At 39.8% G+C, this 22089-nt stretch overlaps 1 protein-coding gene across 2 annotated transcripts in view; it reads right to left on the bottom strand.

Annotated features, from left to right (window-relative positions):
• Nucleotides 1-22089, bottom strand: part of kdm6a (lysine (K)-specific demethylase 6A) — a 284665-nt gene that overhangs the window by 141064 nt on the left and 121512 nt on the right. For both annotated transcript variants that reach the window (XM_041210596.1, XM_041210597.1), the window contains exon 6: nucleotides 6881-7001. In XM_041210596.1, coding sequence (XP_041066530.1) covers nucleotides 6881-7001 — 121 coding nt within the window. The remainder of the gene's footprint in view (nucleotides 1-6880; nucleotides 7002-22089) is intronic.

Below are 22089 nucleotides of genomic sequence, written 5' to 3'. Positions count from 1 at the left end.
GGCTGGTAATTGGCCATCTTGGGCTTTTGCTAAGGCAAAAGGGGGAGATGAAAGAGTTAAAAACCAAATACAATGGATAAAGAGGTGACTTTTGATAAACCACAAGTCATAGTCTGGGCCAGAAAAGAGTCAAGGTCTGTGTGTATACATTGACTAGGAATGGATAATATAATCATGTATGAGTGTCTCAAAGATAATAGAACTAACGAACTGATTATGTGTGTAAATGATTGGGTCCTGTAACGAGGTTAAAACATGTAGACATTGATCATTGGTGCAGGCAAATAGAGTAAGATAAAGGAAAAGTATAACGGCAAGGAAATGTAACCATTCAGGGAGCTTGTACCCATCTTGTATGGATACAGTCTCCCCTGCATGCTTGAATAAAACCGGTGAAAGGAGCTCGAGTCTCGTGTGGTCGCTGCAGGATCAAAGGGTGCTTGAACTCCCTTTCATTGGCCAAGGAACTCCACTCGCAAACTATTCAGCTGGTGGGTCTCAGCCAAGCAGCTTAATCTATATGACCAGTGACGTTTCAGATTTCTATCTCCTAAGACAAAAGAACATGGTGAATATTGCATTTTTACACCCTAATCAAATTACTATTGTATTTATATTTCTGTATTTGTGGGTTAAAAAGGATGAAACCTGAAATTTAGTTTTGCTTTAAAAAATGCCTGCATTTTTTGTGAGTTTCATGACCCTTGAAGTGGAGAGCTGTGTTATCAAGTGGGGTAGTGGTTTAGGGAAGTTAAAACAAAGTAGAAAAAAAACTACGTTGCCTAGCAACAGGGATCCAGAGAGGGAGGTCCCGCACCCACACACGGACAGAGAAACCGAAAAGCAGTTCGAATTCACTTGGTCAATGTGCTCTGAAGTTGAAAGAGTTGCCAGTAGAAGCAGTATAGGAGAGAGACAGGCAGCAAGTCCCAAACTAAAGTTGAAACCAGCTACCAGGAGAAGCTGGACAGGAGGGAGCTCCAGAATGCAGGTTTCCCTAAAGAACAGAAGAAGAGGGGTCCCGAGAAGACCTTCTAGTCAAAGGGAATGAACAGGAATCTGGAAAAGGTCCTGTTAAGTGAAGTTAAGAGCGTGGATCAGAGAAAGAGTCCAAGCTCCAAGGGCGAAGCTGCAGGACTCAAATTTAAAGCAATATCGGCTTGCGAGAAGCCATAAGATCCAAGTAGACAGCTGAACTCTTTATTATGGGCATGTGAAGCAGTGGTGTTCTGTTGGCATTGCTGAGCATTTAAGAGTGGATAGAAGGCAAAGCTTGAATACACGTGGTGATCCAGGAGAGAGGGACATTGGAAGGAGAGTTTGAAACTCTGGAGGTGGGACCTTGTGAAAGGTGTCTGAGAGAAAGCATTGTTTGGGAGAAGATTCCAGTTCTTCTAAAGTGGAGACTAGAAACCCTGTGTGAAAGGCGGAGTTTAGTGAGACCAGTTCACTCACGATGTGACAAGCATCTGGAGGGAGTTGAGGGGAGATCTATAGCATCTGTTTGGGGTGGCATCTGTCATTTGGTTTCAGAGTGTGGTTAGTCTAATCACAGGTTGCTTATTGGTTTACATGGACTGTATACTTACTGTGAACATTAGAGCACAAGAAAGCTTGTGTAACTTATGTTATCCTTACGAATCTGTATATATATGTAAAGGTATGGTTGTGGGTGAAGGAGTATTGTAATATAGTTCATTCTTTCCCATTTAATAAATGTTTTATTCTTTTGTTAAAAGTTCATCAGCTGACTCCTGTGACTCTGTTCAGTGGCCACTCTCCGCGTATCTAAACAAAAAAATAAAATTTAAGATCTATCAAGCTAGGTCAGGCTTGTCCAGTAGTAACATCAGCTGGGATCATAACACTATAATTCAGGATTAGTTGTTAAACCTTGGTGCTAAACTGTAAAGCAAAGGATAAAGACACAAGTTTCAGTTCTAAGAAACTCCATCTGTTTGTGCAAACTATACGAAGCTACGAATAAGAGAAAAGATCTCAGTATGGCATAAACAGAGCCAAGAAATTAGTACAAGAATCTAACATTCTTGTGTAATTCTAAACACAGCATAGGAGTTTTCTACTTTAGAAAGCCTTCTTCAATCATAGAGTTAACAGAGCAATAGGTTTCTCATTTTTTTACTGGATGACAAATAAACTTCTACAAACGCGAGATAGGATCAGCAATATTCAAAACTCAAATTTTCAAGACCCGAGAGAACATGCAATTATCAGAACTATCTAACTCTAATCTTTATAGCACTCTTGAAATAAGACATGGCAGAATGCATAACAGATTGTTAAACATCCATGTCAGCCTGTCTTTTACCCTTAGATAATATAGAACTAGGTTGTTAGCCAGCATAGATATAATTTACCTTTTTATAACTCAAGTCTTGGAAAGTATTTCTGTCACTCCTGAGCACATTTACTTGTATTTTGGTGCATCACTAGCCAACAAATTGGTTAATCACAATGCTTATTGGTTAATCACAATGCTTAAATCAGTATGATCTCAAGGTATGGGGGAACAGTTTTTCCATTAATAATATCATTGTCACAATTATTGGGCTCACAAATATTGACAAGCTGTACAAGAATTAATCCTTGTCTGGTAAGCGTCACCAATAAGACGATACCTTAAAACCTGAAAGATCATTTTGTTCCAGATCCAAAGATAATCAATATCATCTATTCTTATTGACGGGATATGGTAGTTACTAGGGCTGACAAGCGTTCAGGAATATTAACTGCAACTAAAATTAACCCATTAATCTTGGTTTTAATCACATGAGTAATTGATACAGTTACGGAACCCACTTCTTACAAGTTTGTTTTCAACACATTTTTAAAATGCAGATTAAAAAATTACTAAATTCATGCAATATTACTAGAAACTTAGTACATTAAAGTGATTGGAGAAAGGAACATATTTTCATCACAAAATCCAAACTCCAAGCCAGGCTAAACTGAAACACTGCCTCGGCCTGAAACACAAGTTGAGCAACTATTTGAAAAGGGCCTCTAAACTATTGCTGCTTGCTATTAGTTTCAACACAAATCTGCAAGTTTTTTCCCCATTTAACTTAAATCTTAACCTTTACACTTAGAATTGGCATAACCCATTCATCATGAGTTCAAACTACCATAGTAAAAACTTAACTGCAGAAACCAAGTATTCCAAGTTCTGGAAATAATCCATGTGTTGGATATAAGTTTCAAATTTCCTGCAACAAGCAATTTCCCCATGTGCATTTTGTACACTCACTTTCTTTCCTCATTATTACAAACAAAAATTTGGTAGCGCACGAAGTGGAGGAAAACCCATCTTGTTTAGTTGACAGTGCCACCAGCAGAAGAGGAGGTAATAGTTCAGTAGCCTAAAGTGCTGGGCTGTTGGTAAGTAAAAACTTATTCCTATATATGTATTCAAGTAATATCAAAGATCAGTAACATGAAAAACGTTTCTCTTAAAAAATTAATACATTAATCTTCAATGTTAATTGCAATTCATTGACAACCCTAGCAGATATCCAAAGATTTTAAGCATTAGAAAACAGCTGCCTTTGTAAGACATGTTCAGCAGAGGTTTATATATCCCCCTAGAACAAATGTACCATAATTCTACAAGTGAGAGAAACTAATTTGACGATCAGCAGAAAATTTTCAGAATTGCCAAAACCAGGCCAGAAATCTCAACTGGTGCTTTGACTCCAATTGACAGTTCATGTCATTGATTTAAAAATAGAAAAATGGAAATGTGGATTTTCATCCAAAAGCACGGCAATAAACCAATTTTCTAAATAAGGACAAAGGCAGCAGCTGCAGATGTAAGCACAACCGATGTATTTTATGAACACAATGAGGCAGACACAGGTTAAAAAGTAGTCTGAGCTTATGTTTGTTTTTTGTGCATGCGCAACCTCAAATTTTCCATACCAGGAATAAATTACTTCAGGAAACTGATTTATTAGAACATCCTTCGTGATACCTAAGAGCAATGGTCATCAATTCAGGAATACAGATGAATCACTCAGGTTGAATCCTCCATCATTAAAGGAAGATATATCATTCAAGCCATGGAAAATTTCTAAATTTGTTAAATTAGGAGTCAATGCACAGAGAGCAAAGCACTGGCAGTTGGAGCATGATGTAAGATCAAGCGTGTTTTTTTTCTGTTCTCATGCAACAGTACAATTCTAATCTACTAGAGTTCAAAGTTCACCTGAACATCCAACAATGTATAATGAAAATTCCTTTGGACTTATAACTCAACTAAAGTACAAGGTAACATCATCCCATCTTCCCAAATCTTGGGTAGACTGCACATTCCTGGAAATTGTATGTTCATGGCAGGCAGCTCAAGTGCCATCCTCAATGTACAACACTAGAAAGGGTCTATTGTAATATGGGCCAGCTTTCAGGATCTCAACATTCTCTCTTAAATATCTCCTTTTCCAAGGTTAGGGTTTGAGCTGGAATAAAGATTTAGCCCAGGGCACAAATCAGTAATCACAATATCTGAATTATTACCAAATTGGTCCGATAAATTACTGTTCAGTCAATAAATTATCAACAGCTAGACCTAATCTCAAGAACTTTTGCCTGGAAACCCATACACGTCTTTATCAGTTTTTAGCAACTCGCTAGCACCTTTTCAAGAGAGAACATGAAAAAAAATACTTCCAGTCTTGAGGTCAACCCTTTGGTAGAGACAATTGCATGGGTACAAGGAACATCACAATGAAGTTCAATCCAGCCCCACGTTTTAACTTGAAGAATCTGGGCTGTTATGAGGAGCAAGAGTCTTGGGCAATTTTCTCCTCTCTTACTGAAGACTTTGAGGCCAATTATAGCACCTCACTATCCCAACTAATTCAGGTGTGAGGATTAATCTTGGATGAGCCCCTCAAAAATATTTTAAAAGAGATATTTAATAGCCTCACCTATGTTAGCCTGGAACCTTCTTCTGATGGTTCAATAACTATTCTTATTGAACAAGACACTTGCAACTGCAGAAAATTGGAGGTGATGCTCCTACAATACTGTTGCCTTCATCATCCCCAGATCTAGAGTTGGCAGGGGATGGGGTGTTGTCAAGGTTATTGAGTTAGTGCAGTACATTCTGGAAGTCATATTGCAGGCACACTGAACTAGCGATGTAAGGGGTAGAGATACAGAGTCCAGTGGCAGATGCATAAATCAGACAAACTTCTCTATTTTTGGATAGTGTTGAGCTTCCAAAGTGTTACTGCACTGCAGCTATCCAAGCCAGCAGTAAACATTCCATCACACTCTTGACTTCAGACTTGTGGATGGCGAGGAGGTTGAGGGCTCAGAAGGTGAGCTGGAGGTACCCAGCCTCTGTTCTGCTCTTGTAGTCAGTGTTGATGTGGCTGGCCCTTTTCAGTTTCTAGCCAACAGTGACCAACCCCCTCTCCACCCTCAAGTATGTTGAATATGGAGCACTCAGAGATAACGAGATAGCTGGGCTTTGTTTTGGTTTGAGATGGCCATGTGGTGAGAGTGTTACCTGCCAGTTGTCAAAAATGTGACATTAAACAGAATTCTGAAGACGCGACATTGGTAAATTACTCATCGATTTCAATTCCAGAAATTAGAGAAACAGCTTGAGTGACTTTTGTTTTAACCAGCTGCAACATTCGATGCACATTGTCACATCTTTAAATCTCTCAGACTTTGAAACCCAAAGTCTCTGAAATTGCTAATAATATCTACAAACACATTTACAACTTTTATATTCAATATATTGTTTATCCCCAGAAATCAGATTGCAGTATTTTTCTTTCAACTAGTTTTGTTCCAAGAATATACATAAAACTATTTTATTCTGTGAAATAAAATCTAATCTCATGGCTACCCTGTTACAGCTTGTAGCTTAATCAAAGGACACACAAGAGGGAGCAAATACGAACAGCATTATGTCTACCATTGAAGTAATCTTCAATAAACAGTGTAATACTCCAGATCAATAATAATGCAATTAATTTTGATTTTCTAATTTCACCTCCGCAGAAAAAAAATGAAAATATATCCTTTAATATATTAAAGCCACTACCTTCATCACACTCAGAACTGCAATAACACAATATTTTACTTTGTATTAGTTTCTATATATTGCACCCAAGAGTTCAATATTGAAACGAACAATTGAAGGTACCAGTGTTGGTCAATAATTGAGAAGAAAACCAAATTTAAAACAAAACCTGATTTAATTGCCTAAAATGAAACAATTTAGATTTTCTTCCAAAAGCATACACAGCTTTCTCTGCAGACATACAAGCTTGAAAGGGTTCTGATGCAGTTACCTAAATCATAAGCAATGTTAATTGCCATGAGCCGTTATTTATACTTAAGAAATTGATAGCACAGATACGAGAAATTAATTTAGAAGAATATGGCTAGTACATTTTTAAATTTCATTTCCCCAGTTAACAATGTTATGAAAATACTCTATTGGAATGAACATTTTAATGCTCTCTTTAATGTGAAATAATTATAAATGTTGGGATATATGTTTAAAGTACCATTCCACCTACAGTCTAATTCCACTGTACAAGCTGCCTGTCATATATAAATTCCAATTAGAACTGGGGAAGTGGCACAACGTATTTAGTAAAATGTTACAAAACAAGTCTTGGCCGGGGATGACAAAAGACAGGGGAAAAAAAGGGGGCTTCCTGCAAGACTGAAGATTTAGTACGAACCCGGTATCAGTGTCTGAGCTTTCTAATATATAAAGGACTAGTAAATATCCGCAAAATTCAAAACTTTGCCATTTTACAGGAACTTTGGTGAAAGTGTTCTCATGGTTTAATCTGAAATAACATTCTGCAATTACATTGTATTCTTTACTTACCTTAAGACTAGACTCATAGTCCGTGTTCACTTTAAACATCAACCCAAGACGCAAGTGAATCTCATTGGCCCGAGAGAAGCTGGGATCAATATAAAGCACCTCTTGAAATGCTTTAATTGCCCTGAAAATAGAACAAAAATAACTTAGTATTCTTTGTCTTAGATTTATTAAAAGGAGCCATTTCTTTCATAGCTTTGTCTTCCATTAATAATAAGATAACAAAAGTTTTTTCTTCCAACATAAATTCCTAACAATAACAGTTAAAGCTCATTGAAGCATCTAAAGTATATATTTTCTAGAAAGCTCCAAACAAATTCAAGAGAAAAAACTTTGAACATGGAAGTGAAACACCGGGCTTCTGGTTAACATTAAATTTCCTAAACCATAATACTTAATACATATTTAGAAATACAGTCCCCACCATTTATAGGGGATGCATTTGTGCAAATATTATTTGCCCACTATATGCAGTAGTGGAAGATGGAGCTTTGTGTCTCCATTTTTCTCTTGCTCCCAGCCACTGTAAAACGAGGCAATTAAATATTACTGTTTTCTCACAGAAATACATAAAACATTTATATTAGTGTCTGCTGTATGCTTTTTAAAAAACACAGGCTTTAACCTCATACACTATGCCCCAAAGAATCACATGCACACATCCTAATTAGGAACATCAAGTCACTTTGAGCTTCTTTCCTTCTCTACTTTTAATTATAATTGTAGTGTTCCTGTCTATAGACAAGATATGTATTGTGGGAGCTTTTCACCTAATTCAACTTTGGGATGAAGTATGCAGCAGTCTGGTCAGTTTCACTACTACAGCAGATAAACACTATTCAAGTTTCAATAGGTTTTCACATAAGGTGTCTATCATCATTGTTACTTATTTGTGAGCAGCAGTTGCAGGAGTTCTAGAGAATAAGTCAGTGGCTACCTGACAATACTTAATGGCAGGTACAATCTGCTGCATGAACTACCTGAAATAGTTGGTGTTTAAAATGGTTTAAGTGACAATTTTGCACACCTAGTAATAAAAAATGGTTAGCCAGCCCCATTTGCTCAATAGAGTAGAGACAGTGCAAGTGATAAGGACTGCACACATGCATTAACCTCTTCAAGATTTTTCTTTGCCCAGCTGTACCATTTCAGCTATACTGATATTACAGAAGTTGGAGAATAAACCTTGTTTCAAGCCCACGTTAACATAACGCTGTACCTGCTGTTCATTGAAACGCTTCTAAATTATGCATCTCAACACCCATGTTGTAACTTCTTCCTCCCCAACATGATATACACACAACACGGCTTCCGGCTGCTATACAGGCCGCATGATTTCAAAATAAATACCTGCTGGCTCCCCTCCTGCAGTCAACCTCACATCTGCTTAACATCATCTCTGCCTAACAGTAAAACCAAAAAGAAAAGCCACAGGTACTCATTGCTGTATCAAAGCTGTTTCAGATTAGATCAAAAAATTAATAATTTGTTTCAGAGGAAATCAGGAAGAAGAATAAGGGTACACAATATTAAAGCCAAAATATTTCAAGTACTCAATCACGTGAGATTATATCCACATCAGTACATTTCACTCAGCATTTCCCACCTCAATCGCCAATTAACAGAATTGGAGGAAATGAAAAATATTCCCACAACTACAGAGCAGAAATCAGGCACATCTCCATAGAGCACAAGTAACAGAGAAATTCAAAGCAGCAAGAGTGAAAGTCACTTGCCATCTTCTTGGCTCGGGTCAGCATGAACCAACCTAGGCAAGAGCAATGCATTCTGAATTGAACATCCAGTTCCACCACGTGCTCAGATGGTTAAGGTTTTAAAAGTGAGCTGCAAAGGCAAGGAAAATACCTGCACTGTCAGGAAGATATAATAATTTTCATAATGTTATTGGAATTTATTGTAAAGTGGGAGTGCGTGTGTGTGTGGGTGGGTGGAACTTTATTGAATTAAAAACAACTGGTCTGAAGGCTTTGATGTATTAGAAGACAAGCTAGGTTTCAAATGTTAAGTAGGTAAATATGGGTGAAGTTTTAGAATGTGAGGTGTAAAGGGAACATTTGCACTTTTAAATAAACCATTCTAGCTTGAATTCAAAAGAGGGGGTGAAATGTTTCACATAGCCAGGAGAAGTTATGAAAATGTGTTTATTTTTCCCAAAGATTACTGGTAAAATTAGCACTATGGTAGATTGAACTTTACCTCTCTCATAATAACAAAGACATAGTGTAACAATGGGAAATTGCATTCAAAGGGGTAAATATGCATAAAGGAGAGAAGACTGTGTGTAAGAGAAGGAATTCTAAGATCTAACACATGTGAAAAGCCTTCAGCATCTAAGCCTCAAGCTGCCGTCAACAAGGATCCAAAGCTGAGAAAAACTCACTTTGAATTTGACTGTTTAGGGTATCACCTTACTTTGCCTGGGCCTTTTAAAATCTATGTGTCTTGCTGTTGCCTTAACGGAGGTGTAATTGGGGGTTAGATTAATCAAGGGAGCTAGAAGTTATTACAGTAGCAATTTGTAAATCTGTGTATGTGCTTAAAATCATTTTTTTATTAATAAAGGTTTAATTTAGTTTTGTAAGAAACCTATAAGACTTGGTGGTCTTATTACAATTGAATTCAAGGCAAGCATCTCGAAATATATACAAATTGCAAAACAGTTGTGGCAATTGTTTCAAGTTTCCCTTTGGGATTTGAGCAGCTCAGCATTTACCATCACTGTGCCATAACAAAATTGGGGGCTCTTTGCAGGATATATTTGAAATACCTTGATTGGTTTGGAGTTGGTGAATCTTAAGGTTACGAGTATGGGAAGCCTTTGAATTCGGGAGTTGGTGTGAGGTATTTCTTGAACTGGCGAGACTGCAATATATTTTTGGCAGTTGCTAAGGCTTGCCTGGGAGTTGAAGTTATAACTTTGGCTGGTTTACAAAAGGTAAGTAAAGTTAACGGAATTGGCAGATAAGTTACACTTAGAATTACCTGCAGGGGTAAGGAAATCAGATATAACTGGAGGTATAACACAGCATTTGAAATAGGAAGGAATACCTGGGAAAGCGAGTTCTCCAACTGATGGATCACTGGAATTTGCCCAAATTCAGCTGCGAATGAAAAAAATTGAAACTAGAGGCAGCAAAAAGAGGGCAAAGAAAAAGAAAAGGAAAAGAGAAAGGACTTTCCCAAAGGGAACAGGCAGAAAGGTAGGAGAGAGAAAGAAAACAGAAAAGTGAGTTAGAAATGCCGAGTTTCAAAAGGAGGAAAGAAAAAGAGAAAAAACTCCAGCTTAAACTGCTGGCAGTTAAAAAAGAAACAACTGAAGATTTCCAAATCTGAACCCAATGGGGAGATGTTTAAACTTGTACAAGCTCTTCCAAAGTTTGTGGAAAAAGATGTTGAAGCATTCTTTATTTCATTTGAGAAGACTGCTAAACAGATGAAATGGCCACAGGAAAACTGGACATTGCTGTTATAATCTAGTTTGGTGGGTAGAGCACTTGAGGTTTATGCTTCATTGTAAGAAGAAATGTCAGTGAACTATGATGTGGTAAAAAGGCTATTTTCAGTGCATATGAGTTGGTTCTTGAGGCATACAGGCAGAAATTTAGGAATATGAGAAAAACAGCCTGGGAAAACATATTTTGAGAGAGTAAAACAAAGTAACTTTGACCAGTGGAAACGGGCATTTAAAGATAGAGACAACATATGCAACTCTTAGAGAGGTAATTCTTTTGGCAGAATTTAAAGATTTAATTCCTTCAGTAGTAAGAACTCAAGTGGAGGAACAGAGGGTTGAAACTGTAAGACAAGCAGCAGAGATAGCTAATGATTATGAATTAGTTCATAGAGCTAAAGCTTTTTCTTGTCACTCAAATCAGAGAAGAATAGAAAGTGGGAAGGTGAAAGGAAGGTGGGTAGTCAGGGAAGAGGAATAGGTGGAAATTTGCAGCAAGTTTTTTCTCAGAATAAAGAGGAAGCAGCTGAGGGTAAAAGTGACATTCGAAATTTGAGGTGTTGCCTTGTAATAAAGTTGGACACACAAAGTCAGTGTGTTGGAAATTGCAGGGAAAATCTGTTGGAATTATTGGAGCTCTGGAAGTACAAGTACTGTGGGTTCTGAGGTTCAGGCACAGGAAAAACCAGTGGCTTGCGTACAGATAAAACAGGAAGAATCAGTGACAGGTAAAGAAGTGGGAATGTGTTCGCTATTTACCCAAGAGTGCGCAGGATTCGCCGGAACAATTGATAATGAGTGCGGCTCATGGAGATGCTAATCCTATTCCATTGTGGAAGGTAAATTTAAAGAATAAGAGGAAACAGGTGAGGTGATTGTTGGAGTAGTGGGAAAATTACCCATTGCAGGAGTTCAATTTATTTTGGGTAATGACATAGCTGGGTCCCAGATGTGGGTAATACCTATGGTAGTTGAGCAGCCTGTGTTTTCAACAGAAGTGTTGCAGAGAGAGCATCCTGGACTGTTCGCTAACAAGATCACAGGCTGATAGGTTGAAACAAGAAGAACAGGAAGTTCAAAGGCAGAGAGAAGGTGTGGAAGTCCAATTAGTTGGCAGTATGTTTGATAAGGTTGTTCAGGAAGAAAAAATGGAAGACAATGCAGCTAAAGTGTTTAACTCAAGACAATTCATGGAGTTACAGAAAAAGGATTCTCAAATAAAACAGTAATATCAGTCAGCTTACTTAGAAACAGAGGCAGAATGTATTCCAGAATGTTATTACCTTAATGAGAAAATGGATGCCTTAACATGCTTCAGCAAATGAAGGCTGGAGGGAGGTGCATTAGGTTGTAAGGCCATTTGGATATAGAAGTGAGATTCGGAGGGTAGCTCTTGAAATTCCAATGGGGGGGACATTTAGGAATTAGAAACGGGCAACAACAAAAACATTTTTATTGACCTGGATTGCAGAGGAATGTAGTCAAATTTTTTAGAACATGTTGCACATGTCAGATGATATGGGGAACCACAAGCAGTGATTAATCTGGCGCCTTTAATTCCAATTCCAACATTTGAAGAACCTTTTACTATTGATTGTGTAGGACCCTTCTCTAAGACTAAAAGTGGAAATCAGTATTTATTGACAATAATGGATGTGTCTACAAGGTTTCCTGAAGCAATACCTTTGACATATAGTACAACAAAGAAAATTGTGGAAGTGTTAAATAATTCTTTTTACAAGATATGGTTTACCTAAAGAAATATAATCAGGTCAGGGTTCAAATTTCATGTCACAGCTGTTTAAAGAAGTAATGAACAGTCTGGGGATAAAACAACTTAAGCCAACAATTTACCATCCTGAGTCACAAGGGGCTTTGGAAAAATGGCATCAAACTTTAAAAACTATGATGAGGGCATATAGTCAGGATTACCCACAAGATTGGGATGAGGGAATTCCATTCTTGTTATTTGCTATTAGGGACTCTCCTAATGCATCGACTGGTTTTAATCCTTTTCAGCGAGTTTATAATCATGAAGTAAGGGGACGATTGAAATTGATTCATGAGAAATTGGTGGGTCAAAATTGAGAAACTACTCTCCTAGATTATGTATCAAACTTCAGAGAGAGATTAGACAGAGCTTGTGAGTTGGCCAGGGAACATTTGAAGATATCACAGCAAGTGATGAAAGTGAGGGCAGACAGGAAAGCTACAGCTCGTAGTTTTGTTGCTGTGGGGAAAAGTGTTAGTTCTGTTACCAGTACTGGGTGACTCGTTAAAGGCAAGGTTTAGTGGGCCTTAAAGGATTGAAAAGAAATTGAGTGAAGTAAATTAAAATTACTTAACTGCTCCAGATAGAAGAGGGTTTGTCATGTAAATATGCTTAAAAAGTTCTTTGACAGGGAAGACTAAAAGGTGGTGTCAGTGGTGGTAGATAATGAGAAAGAGGTAAAAATGCAGGATTCTGAAATTGATTTTCCTCTAATCAAATTGGATAATGAGGAGGTGCCTGAAAATTTTAATGTAATATCAAGTTACCTTCCAGACAAGTGTCAAAGTGATTTGGGGAAGCTATTGCAGTCATTCAAAGCTATTTGTGGAAATAAGTTGGGGAGGACAGATTTAGCTATACATGATGTATGTGTAGAAGTTTCAGCTTCGATAAGGCAACATCCTTATAGATTTAATCCGGCAAAGTTATTACAAGTACAGAAAGAAATTGAATTCATGGTTAAAAATGATAGCATTGAATCTAGTTGCAGTAATTGGAGTTTGCCTATGGTGCTGGTACCAAAACCAGATGGAACACAAAGACTGTTTGTGGACTATTCTTGTGGAAAGGTGAATGCGATGACAAAAGTGGATTCATATCCTATACCACGATTGGAAGGTTGTATTGAGAAAGTAGGACAACCAAAATTCAGCACAAAGATTGATGTGCTAAGGGGATATTGGCAAGTACTGTTACCAGAGAGAGCAAAGGAGATATTGGCTTTTGTGGCACCAGATGGTCTATATCAGTTTAAAGTCATGCCATTTGATATGAAAAATGTACTTGCAACATTTCAAAGACTGACAGGTAATTGCAGGTCTGAGCAACTGTGCTGTTTATATTGATGACTTGATAGTTTTCAGTCAGACGTGAGAGAACATTTACAACATCTGGGAGAATTATTTACTCAGTTACAAGAAGCTAATTTGGTAATGAACTTAGCCAAAAGTGAATTTGCAAAAGTGCAAGTTATGCATCTAGGCCATACCAATGGACATGGTAAAGTGGCTCCAAGGGATGTGAAAGTCAAGGCTATCGTCGATCTTCCCATGCCTACAACAAAATTAGAAGTTTTGAGATTTCTGAGCATGAATGGGTTTTATTGGAATTTTGTATCAAATTTTAGCAGCATGGTTGCTCCTCTGACTGAACTAGTTATTAAAAAACAAGAAGCTTCGATGGACACAGGAGTGTCAGAAGGTATTTGACAGTTTGAAAACTATTAACTACACCACCAATTTTGGCAGTACTCACTTATGCCAAGTAATTTAAGTTGGCCATTGATGCAAGCAATATAGGTATTGGGGCCATATTGTTACATGATCACGACACTGGAATTTGAGAAACCGATAAGTCAGAAACAAATGTTTATACAGACTACAATCCTTTAAAGTTTCTGGTCAAATTTCGAAACAGAAGTGCAAGGCTATTCAGATGGAGTTTATTACTGCAATCACTGAATCTACAGATTATACATGTGGCAGGATGAGAAAGTCTGATTGCAGATTCATTGTCAAGAGTTTGAAGCTTAAAGGAAAAAATGTACATTTAAAACCTGGTCACTGGACTGGAATGATTTCTGCTGATACCAAGGATTTGTATATATATATATATTATGTTATTGCATGCATCTGGTAATATAATAGTGTAATAAGTATAGGAGGTAACACAAGATGAGTTCAGAAAATGAAGACATCTTTTTAAATTATGACAGTTTATTTTTTAATAAGAAGGGGGATGTCAGGAAGATTGAATAATTTTCAGAATGTTATTGGAATTTATTGTAAAGTGTGTGTGTGTGTGTGTGTGTGTGTGTGTGTGTTTGTGTTTGGGTGGGGGGGGGTGGAACTTTATTGAATTAAAGACAGCTAGTCTGAAGGCTTTGATGTATTAGAAGACAAGCTAGGTTCCAAATGTTAAGTAGGTAAATATGGGTGAAGTTTTAGAATGTGAGGTGTAAAGGGAACATTTGCACTTTTAAATAAATCATTCTAGCTTGAATTCAAAAGAGGGGGTGAAATGTTTCACTTAGCCAGGAGAAGTTAAGAAAGTGTGATCCCCTTTGAATGCACATTATTTGTAATGTGAATGTGCTTAAAATAATTTTTTTATTAATAAAAGTTTAATTTAGTTTTGTAAGAAACCTATAACACTTGGTGGTCTTATTACTACTGAATTCAAGGCACGCATCTCAAAATGTAAACAAATTGCAAAACAGTTGTGGCAGTTGTTTCAAGTTTCCCTTTGGGATTTGAGCAGCTCAGCAATTAACATCTGCTGTGCCATAACATGCACTGATCCTTTGGCTGTGCTGTGCTGATTTTTCTTTGCTAGAATACAAGTGTAAGAGATTTACAAATGGCTTTGGCAATCATTGGTTGAGTAGGGGGTAATGCACCAGGAATCTTTTTCTATTCATTCATGGGGTGTGAGTGTCGCTGACTAGGCCAACATTTATTGCCCATACTTAACTTCCCTTTGAGAAGGTAGTGGTGAGCTGCCTTCTTGAACCACTACAGACAAAGTGGTGCAGGTACAGCCACTGTGTTGTTAGACAGGGAATTTCTGCACCTGATTACTGTTTGTACCTGGGAGGGCACAGCAGGGGCATAAGAATAGAACATGCTCTCCCACCACTTGCAAGCTCCCCTCCAGCTCATTCACCATCCTGACTTGGAAATACATCGCAGTTTCTTTATCGCCACAACTGCTTAACAGCACTGTGGGTGTACTTACACCACACAGACTGCAACCATTCAATATGTCTCACCGAGTATCAGGGAGGCCATGTTCTGGTTTGGCTGCCCCTAATAATTGACTAATCTGCAGTCAATCTCTGTCTATACCCATACAAGAATGGCGATTATATGGGCACAGTATTTTACAGCAGGGCAGCATGGTTGCGCAGTGGTTAACACTGCTGCCTCACAGTTCCAGGGACCAGGGTTCGATTCTGACCTCGGGTGCCTGTCTGTGTGGAATTTGCACATTCTCCCCATGTCCTTGTGGGTTTCCTCCAGGTGCTCCAGTTTCCTCCCAATGTCCAAAGACGTGCTGGTTAGATGGATTGGCTGTAGTTAAATTTCCCCTTAGAGTGAGTGAGTGTGTGTGTGTGTGTGTGTGTGTGTGTGTGTGTGTGTGTGTGTGTGTGCCCTGTGATGGACTGGCGTCCTAATGCCCCTTGCCCGTCGGGACAAACTCCTGCTCCCTGCGACCCCGAATTGGATAAAGCAGTTCTGGAAAAGTAAGTGAAGTGAAGTGAGTACTTTATAGCACCTGATATTTGTCAAACCAGACTGTGCAGAGTTAATGCTTTAAAGGGGAGAGGAGAATTTGTCCAAAAAATCAAATGTTGATCAAGTGTGATCAAAAGGACAGATGTCACTGGTAAAAAGAATGTAGCTACCTGATCATCCTTTCCAATAAGTGATGATGAATACAGTAAGATCCCACAATTTAGATACAGATAAAGCATTGCTGGCACACTGACAGCTGGGGAAAGTATGATTAGATATGTTCGTTAGGAGAGGTAACAGCATTGCCAGAAAATGAAGAGGCAGAAGAAGCAATAAAAATTATTGAGTGGAATTTGACTATCTGTGCTCATCAAGTTTCCACTGTTTCCCTTTACATCGGATTTCTTCCAAATTATTTCCCTCCAAACTTGCATGTCTCTTTTTAGTCATATGGAAGCCCTACCATCAACATACCAAATTCATCTATTTATTTTGGTCAAGGGATCATCTATAAATGGAACCCTGTAAGGGCAGCTCGTTACAGGTCCAAGAACAAGTCTGCCTCTGTTGGTATCCAGTAATAACTATTATCATTTGCCCGCATAACAATCTAATTTGATGAGCAAAGTTGGGGAATAGCTTTCAGGAGTCTTGTCCACCAGAGGATCAACACTCTACCCGAGGTCCCAAAATTTTATGCAGTTTGTGCTAGAAACTGACAACGATGACATATAAACCTACTGTAGTAGGTGTCCACTGTCTGCTTAAGAAAGATTCACTTGTGCACATACAAATGAACTCCACTGTCCGCAATCACATTTACATCTGTTTGTAATAAATGGGTTAGTGAGCCCTGGCTGCACCAGTGCCAGATATGCAATGCTTTTTCACAAGTCAAGAAGAGTGTCATATTCAGTGTCCTTCCTCCAGGCTCAACATGGCTTTTATGTATTAGGCCATGGCCATATTGTTGCCCAATGATATCTGCACTGCTCTACACAATTCTCCTGACTGGCTCAATCTCACAACCATTTGGCTCATTTTCAACAACTTCAAGTGAAGGCATGTAGTGGGCTACCTCATTTCATGCACCTGCTGGTAAGCATCTCATGAACAATTGTACAGTAGCCTCAGGGAAAATGGCACTGGTCAACAATGCCAAAAGTGCAGGCATGCTGTGTAGAGCCTGAGCTCAATTCACTGTACCAGAATGACTGTAATCAAGCCCTTCTTATTCGAAGTTGGGGCCCCCAAGGATGCGTTTTGCCAAAACAGCAGCTGTGACTTCTCACGACAGTACAGATTTTGCAAAGTGGGTAGCAAGGGTTGATTGACAAGGCCTGGCATTTAGGAAAGGAGGGGAATAGGTGTAAATAAAGAGTACTATTACAGTAGCCAAAAGAAGCAATTTCAGTAAGGACAAACAGGCAGGAGGAATACCATGGGTAGAGTAAAAGAACAGAACAGGATACAAAACTCTGATAGGAGCTACCTACAGAGCTCTTCTATTAGTGATGTAGTTTTGGGGGTGTGGTGGGGGATGTCATCTAAAGAGAGACCAAGGAAGCATGCAGCAAACCAATGTGGTTAGAAGAGGCAATCTGAAAATACATAAAGACCAGGCAAGGCAGAACGGTTCAAATGTTCAACAGTTCAATTCACAAAGTGAACTTCTAGAGTGTATTAGAAGCAAAAAGACATAGAAAATCTAAGGCAGAATAGGTTATTCAGCCCACCTTGTCTATGCCAACTGAAAAAGAGCTATCCAGCCAAATCCCATTTTGCAGCTCTTGCTTCAAGGCCTTCAAAGTTATGGCACTTCAAGTGCATGTTAAAATACTTTGTAAATGCAATAAGAGGTTCTGCCTTAACTTTTAAGCCGTGAGTTCTCTACCCCCACCTGAAAACATTTCTCAACTCTTCTCTAATCATTGCATCAGTTATTTTAAATCTGTTCCCTGGTTATTGATCTCCCTCCTAAGGGGCATAGGTCCTTTCTATCCACTCTATCTAGGCCCTCGATTTTTTAAACCTCCATTAAATCTCCCATAAGCCTCCTCTGTTCCAAGAAAAACAACAACAGCCATTCCAACCTTTCCTCATAGATAAAATTCTCCATTCCTAGCAATGTCCTCATAAACCTCCTCTGTACCCTCTCTAGTGTTTTTGGACAATATGTTTTAGAAGGTGAAAAACAAATATGATATTTTAGATGGTGGTGTTCAGTGACAAACCAGAATTAGTTAACAAACCAATGGTAAGAGAACATCTTGCAAATAGACCATAATATGACAGAATTTGATATTAGGTTCCAGGAATGAAGAACAAATCATTTTTTTTTTAAGTATGCCAAATATTTTGAGAGATGAAAAATAAATTGACCACAGTAAACCAGACTGAATGGCTAATTAGTAAACATACAACAGTGGGAACTATTTAAAGTATTTAGTGCAATACGAAAGAGAACACAAACCTTTCATCGGAAAAAGCCTTGTTCACTTTTGTAATTAGCATATTGGTCAACAAAATTCAGTCAAAGATGGTATGAACTAAAAGATACATAAATACTAGAGGCTGACTTTTACAGGGCGCCGTGGTCCCCACTGCCCGACACTACTGGCTAAAAAGTTGGAGAATCTGCCCACGATCTTGACGGCTGCCCTGCAGCACTTAACCCTGGGAGCAGTGTTAGTTGTTCTATGGCGAGGTTTCTACCCGTGTATTGGAGGAAGTGCCACCTTAGAGAGCTGCCAGCCAATCAGATGGCCAACAGCTCAATAGCCTCTGCAGCAGCAGGCGGGCGTGGTGGCCACTGCTGGAACTACAGCCTGTCCTTAAGAGGAGCCCCGACTCAGGGGTGAGTGCAGGTTATGGCGCTGGTGAGCAGGAGTGGAAGCCTGGGTTGAGAGGCCAGGGTTGGGGGAAAAAAGGGGAAGCATGACCTGGGTGGATTCTCCACCACCACCCTGCCCACCAACTTGCCCCAATAGCAGCCCACACAGCTAAAAGGTGCCGGGCTTCCCGCATGTTGTGGGCCTCCCCAGGCTGCGCGTAAAATACCAGCGGGGGCAGGATGAGGCCCTTATGCAACCCTCCATAACCTTCAGACAGGTTAGAGGCAGGTGAGGAAGTCACCTGCTGGATTTTACCAGCTTGCCCTACCTTCAAACCCACTGGAAGGCCAGCCTAAAATCCAGCCCATGGGCAAGACCTTTGAGCTATAAAAAACAAAAAGATACAAAGCAACTAAGGTTACAGCTGTTTTCTTTTACATGAATATAATTCAGTGGAAAAGTGGAATGTGGGCTCATTAAAGGTAAGTCTAGGCAAGATGAAAATGGAAATTAAGGAAATGGTGTGAGGAAGTTACTGGAATCTATTATCAGAGGAGTGATTGAGCACTTGGACGTGTATCAGCTGATTAAGGACTTCGTATGGATTTGTGATGGGTAGATCACATCTGAATAATCTAATTCATTTGTTCAAAGGCAAGCCTCCAGGGATCCCCAGCATCACAGATGCCAGTCTTCAACCAATTCTGTTCACTCCACATTATATAAAGAAATGGCTGAAGGCACTGGAAACTGCAACGGTTATGGGCCCTGACAAAATTCCAGCTACAGTACTGAACACTTGTGCTCCAGAACTTGCCACGTTCCTAGCCCAGCTGTCCCAGTACAGCAACAAAGCTGGCATCTAACCGGCAATGTGGAAAATTTCCCAGGTATGTCCTGTACACAAAAAGCAGGACAAATCCAACCCGGCTAATTACTGCCAATTCAGTCTACTCTCGATCATCAGTAAAGTGATGGAAGGGGTCATCAAGTGCTATCAAGCGGCACTTGTTTAGCAATAACATGCTCACTGACGCTCAGTTTGGATTCCACCAGGGCCATAACTCCTGATCTCATCACAGCCTTGGTTTAAACATGGACCAAAGAGCTGAACTCCAGAAGTGTAGTAAGAGTGACTGCCCTTGACATCAAGGCCACATCTGACCAAGTGTGGCATCAAGGAGCCCCAGCAAAACTGGAGTCAATGGGAATCAGGGGAAAATTTATCACTGGTTGGAGTCATACCTAGCACAAATGAAGATGGTTGCAGTTGTTAGAAATCAATCATCTCAGTTTCAGGATATCACTGTAGGGGTTCCTCAGGCCAACCCAACTATCTTCAGCTGCTTCATCAATGACCTTCCTTCCATCATAAGGTCAGAAGTGGGGATGTTCGCTGGTGATTGACAATATTCAGCACCATTTGCAAATCCTGAGATACTGAAAAACAGTCCATGTCCAAATGCATCAAGACCTGGACAATATCCAGGCTTAGGCTGACAAGTAGCAAGTAACATACATGCCAGACAAGTGCCAGGCAATGATCATCTCTAACATGAGAGAGAATCTAACCATCGCCCCTTGACATTCAATGGCATTACCATCGCTGAATCACCCCACTATCAACATCCTGGAGGTTACCATTGACCAGAAACTGAACTGGACTAGCCATATAAATACTGTGGCTACAAAAGCAGGTCAGAGAATAGGAATCCTGTGGCGAGTAACTCACCTGCTGACTCCCCAAAGCCTGCCCACCATCTACAAGGCACAAGTCAGGAGTGTGATGGAATACTCTCCACTTGCCTGGATGAGTGCAGCTCCAACAACACTAAAGAAGCTGACACCATCCAGGAAAAAGCAGCCCACTTGACTGGCACCCCATCCACAAACATTTACTCCCTCCACCACCTGCGCAGTGGCAGCAGTGTGTACCACCCACAAGATGCATTGCAGGAACTCACCAAGGCTCCTTAGGCAGCACCTTCCAAACTCACAACCGCTACCATCTGGAAGGACAAGGGCAGCAGATACATGGGAAGTTCCCCTTCAAGCCACTCACCATCCTGGCTTGGAAATATATCACTGTTACTGGGTCAAAATCCTGGAACTCCCTCCCAAGCAGCACTGTGGTGTACCTACACCACGTAGACTGCCGTGGTTCAAGAAGGCAGCTCACTACCGCCTTCTCAAAGGCAATTAGGGATGAACAATAAATGCTGGCCTAGCCAGCGAAGTCCACATTCCGTAAAATGAATTTAAAAAGTGATGCCAATCAATAGATCAGATCAAATATCTGCAGCCCTGTCACATTCAGTCATGAGTCAAACTACTAATGGGAGGACGGGGGCACCATGAACATCCTCAACAATGGCAACGTCCAATATAGTGAACAAGGCCAGGCTGAAGAGTTTGCAACTATCTTCAGCCAAAATGCCAAGTGGATTATCAACTTCCGTTTCCTCCCGAGGTTTGCACCATCTCAGCTGCTGGTCTTCACCCAATGCAGTTGACTCCAAGTGATATCAAGAAACAGTGTTGCACACTGGTTACAGCAAAGACAACAGGCCCTGAAAACAGGGCCCTCAGGCAAGCTGTTCCAGCACAACTACAAGACTGGAATCTACTCGATGAAGTGGAAAACTGCCCAGGTATATCTGGTCCACAAAAACCAGGTCAAATCCAATCCAGCCCATTAATGTCCCATCAGTCTACTCTCAATCATCTGCAAATGATGCAAGGTAATGTCAGTACTGATATCAAACAGTACTTACTCTTCAACAATCTGCTCACTGAAGCTCAGTTTGGGATTTGCCAGGGCCACTCAGCTCCAGACTTCATTACAGCCTTGGTCCAAACATAGACAGAAGAGCTGAATTGTAGAGCTGAGGCACAATTGACTGCCTATGAGGTCAAGGCAGCATTTGATCCAATATGGCATCAAGGAGTCCTAGTAAAATTGAAGTCAATGAGAATCAAGAGGAAAACTCCCTACTACCTATGCTTCTAGCCAGTGGAAAGGATGATTGTTGTTGCTGTTGGAGACCAATTATCTCCATCCCATCAGTGCAGGAGTTCCTCAGGGCGGTGTCTTCAGCCCAGCCATTATCAGCTGTTTCATCAATGATCTTGCCTCCATCACAAGGCCACAAGTCCAGATGTTCACTGATGATCGCAGCGTTCAGTGTCATTCGAATTCCTCAGATACTGAAGCAGACAATGCCCACTTGCAGTTAAGACATGGAGAACTTTCAGAATTGGACTTAAGTGTGTGTCTCACCAGCTGCAAGGCACGTGCAATAGAATACTCTCCACCTGTCTGGAAGAGTGCAGCTCCAACAACTTACACTTACACACACACACACACACACACACACACACACACACACACACACACA

This window comes from Carcharodon carcharias, chromosome 18 (assembly GCF_017639515.1).
Source record: "Carcharodon carcharias isolate sCarCar2 chromosome 18, sCarCar2.pri, whole genome shotgun sequence".
Taxonomy (NCBI): Eukaryota; Metazoa; Chordata; class Chondrichthyes; order Lamniformes; family Lamnidae; genus Carcharodon; species Carcharodon carcharias.
This window is presented reverse-complemented; position numbering and strand designations above follow the sequence as displayed.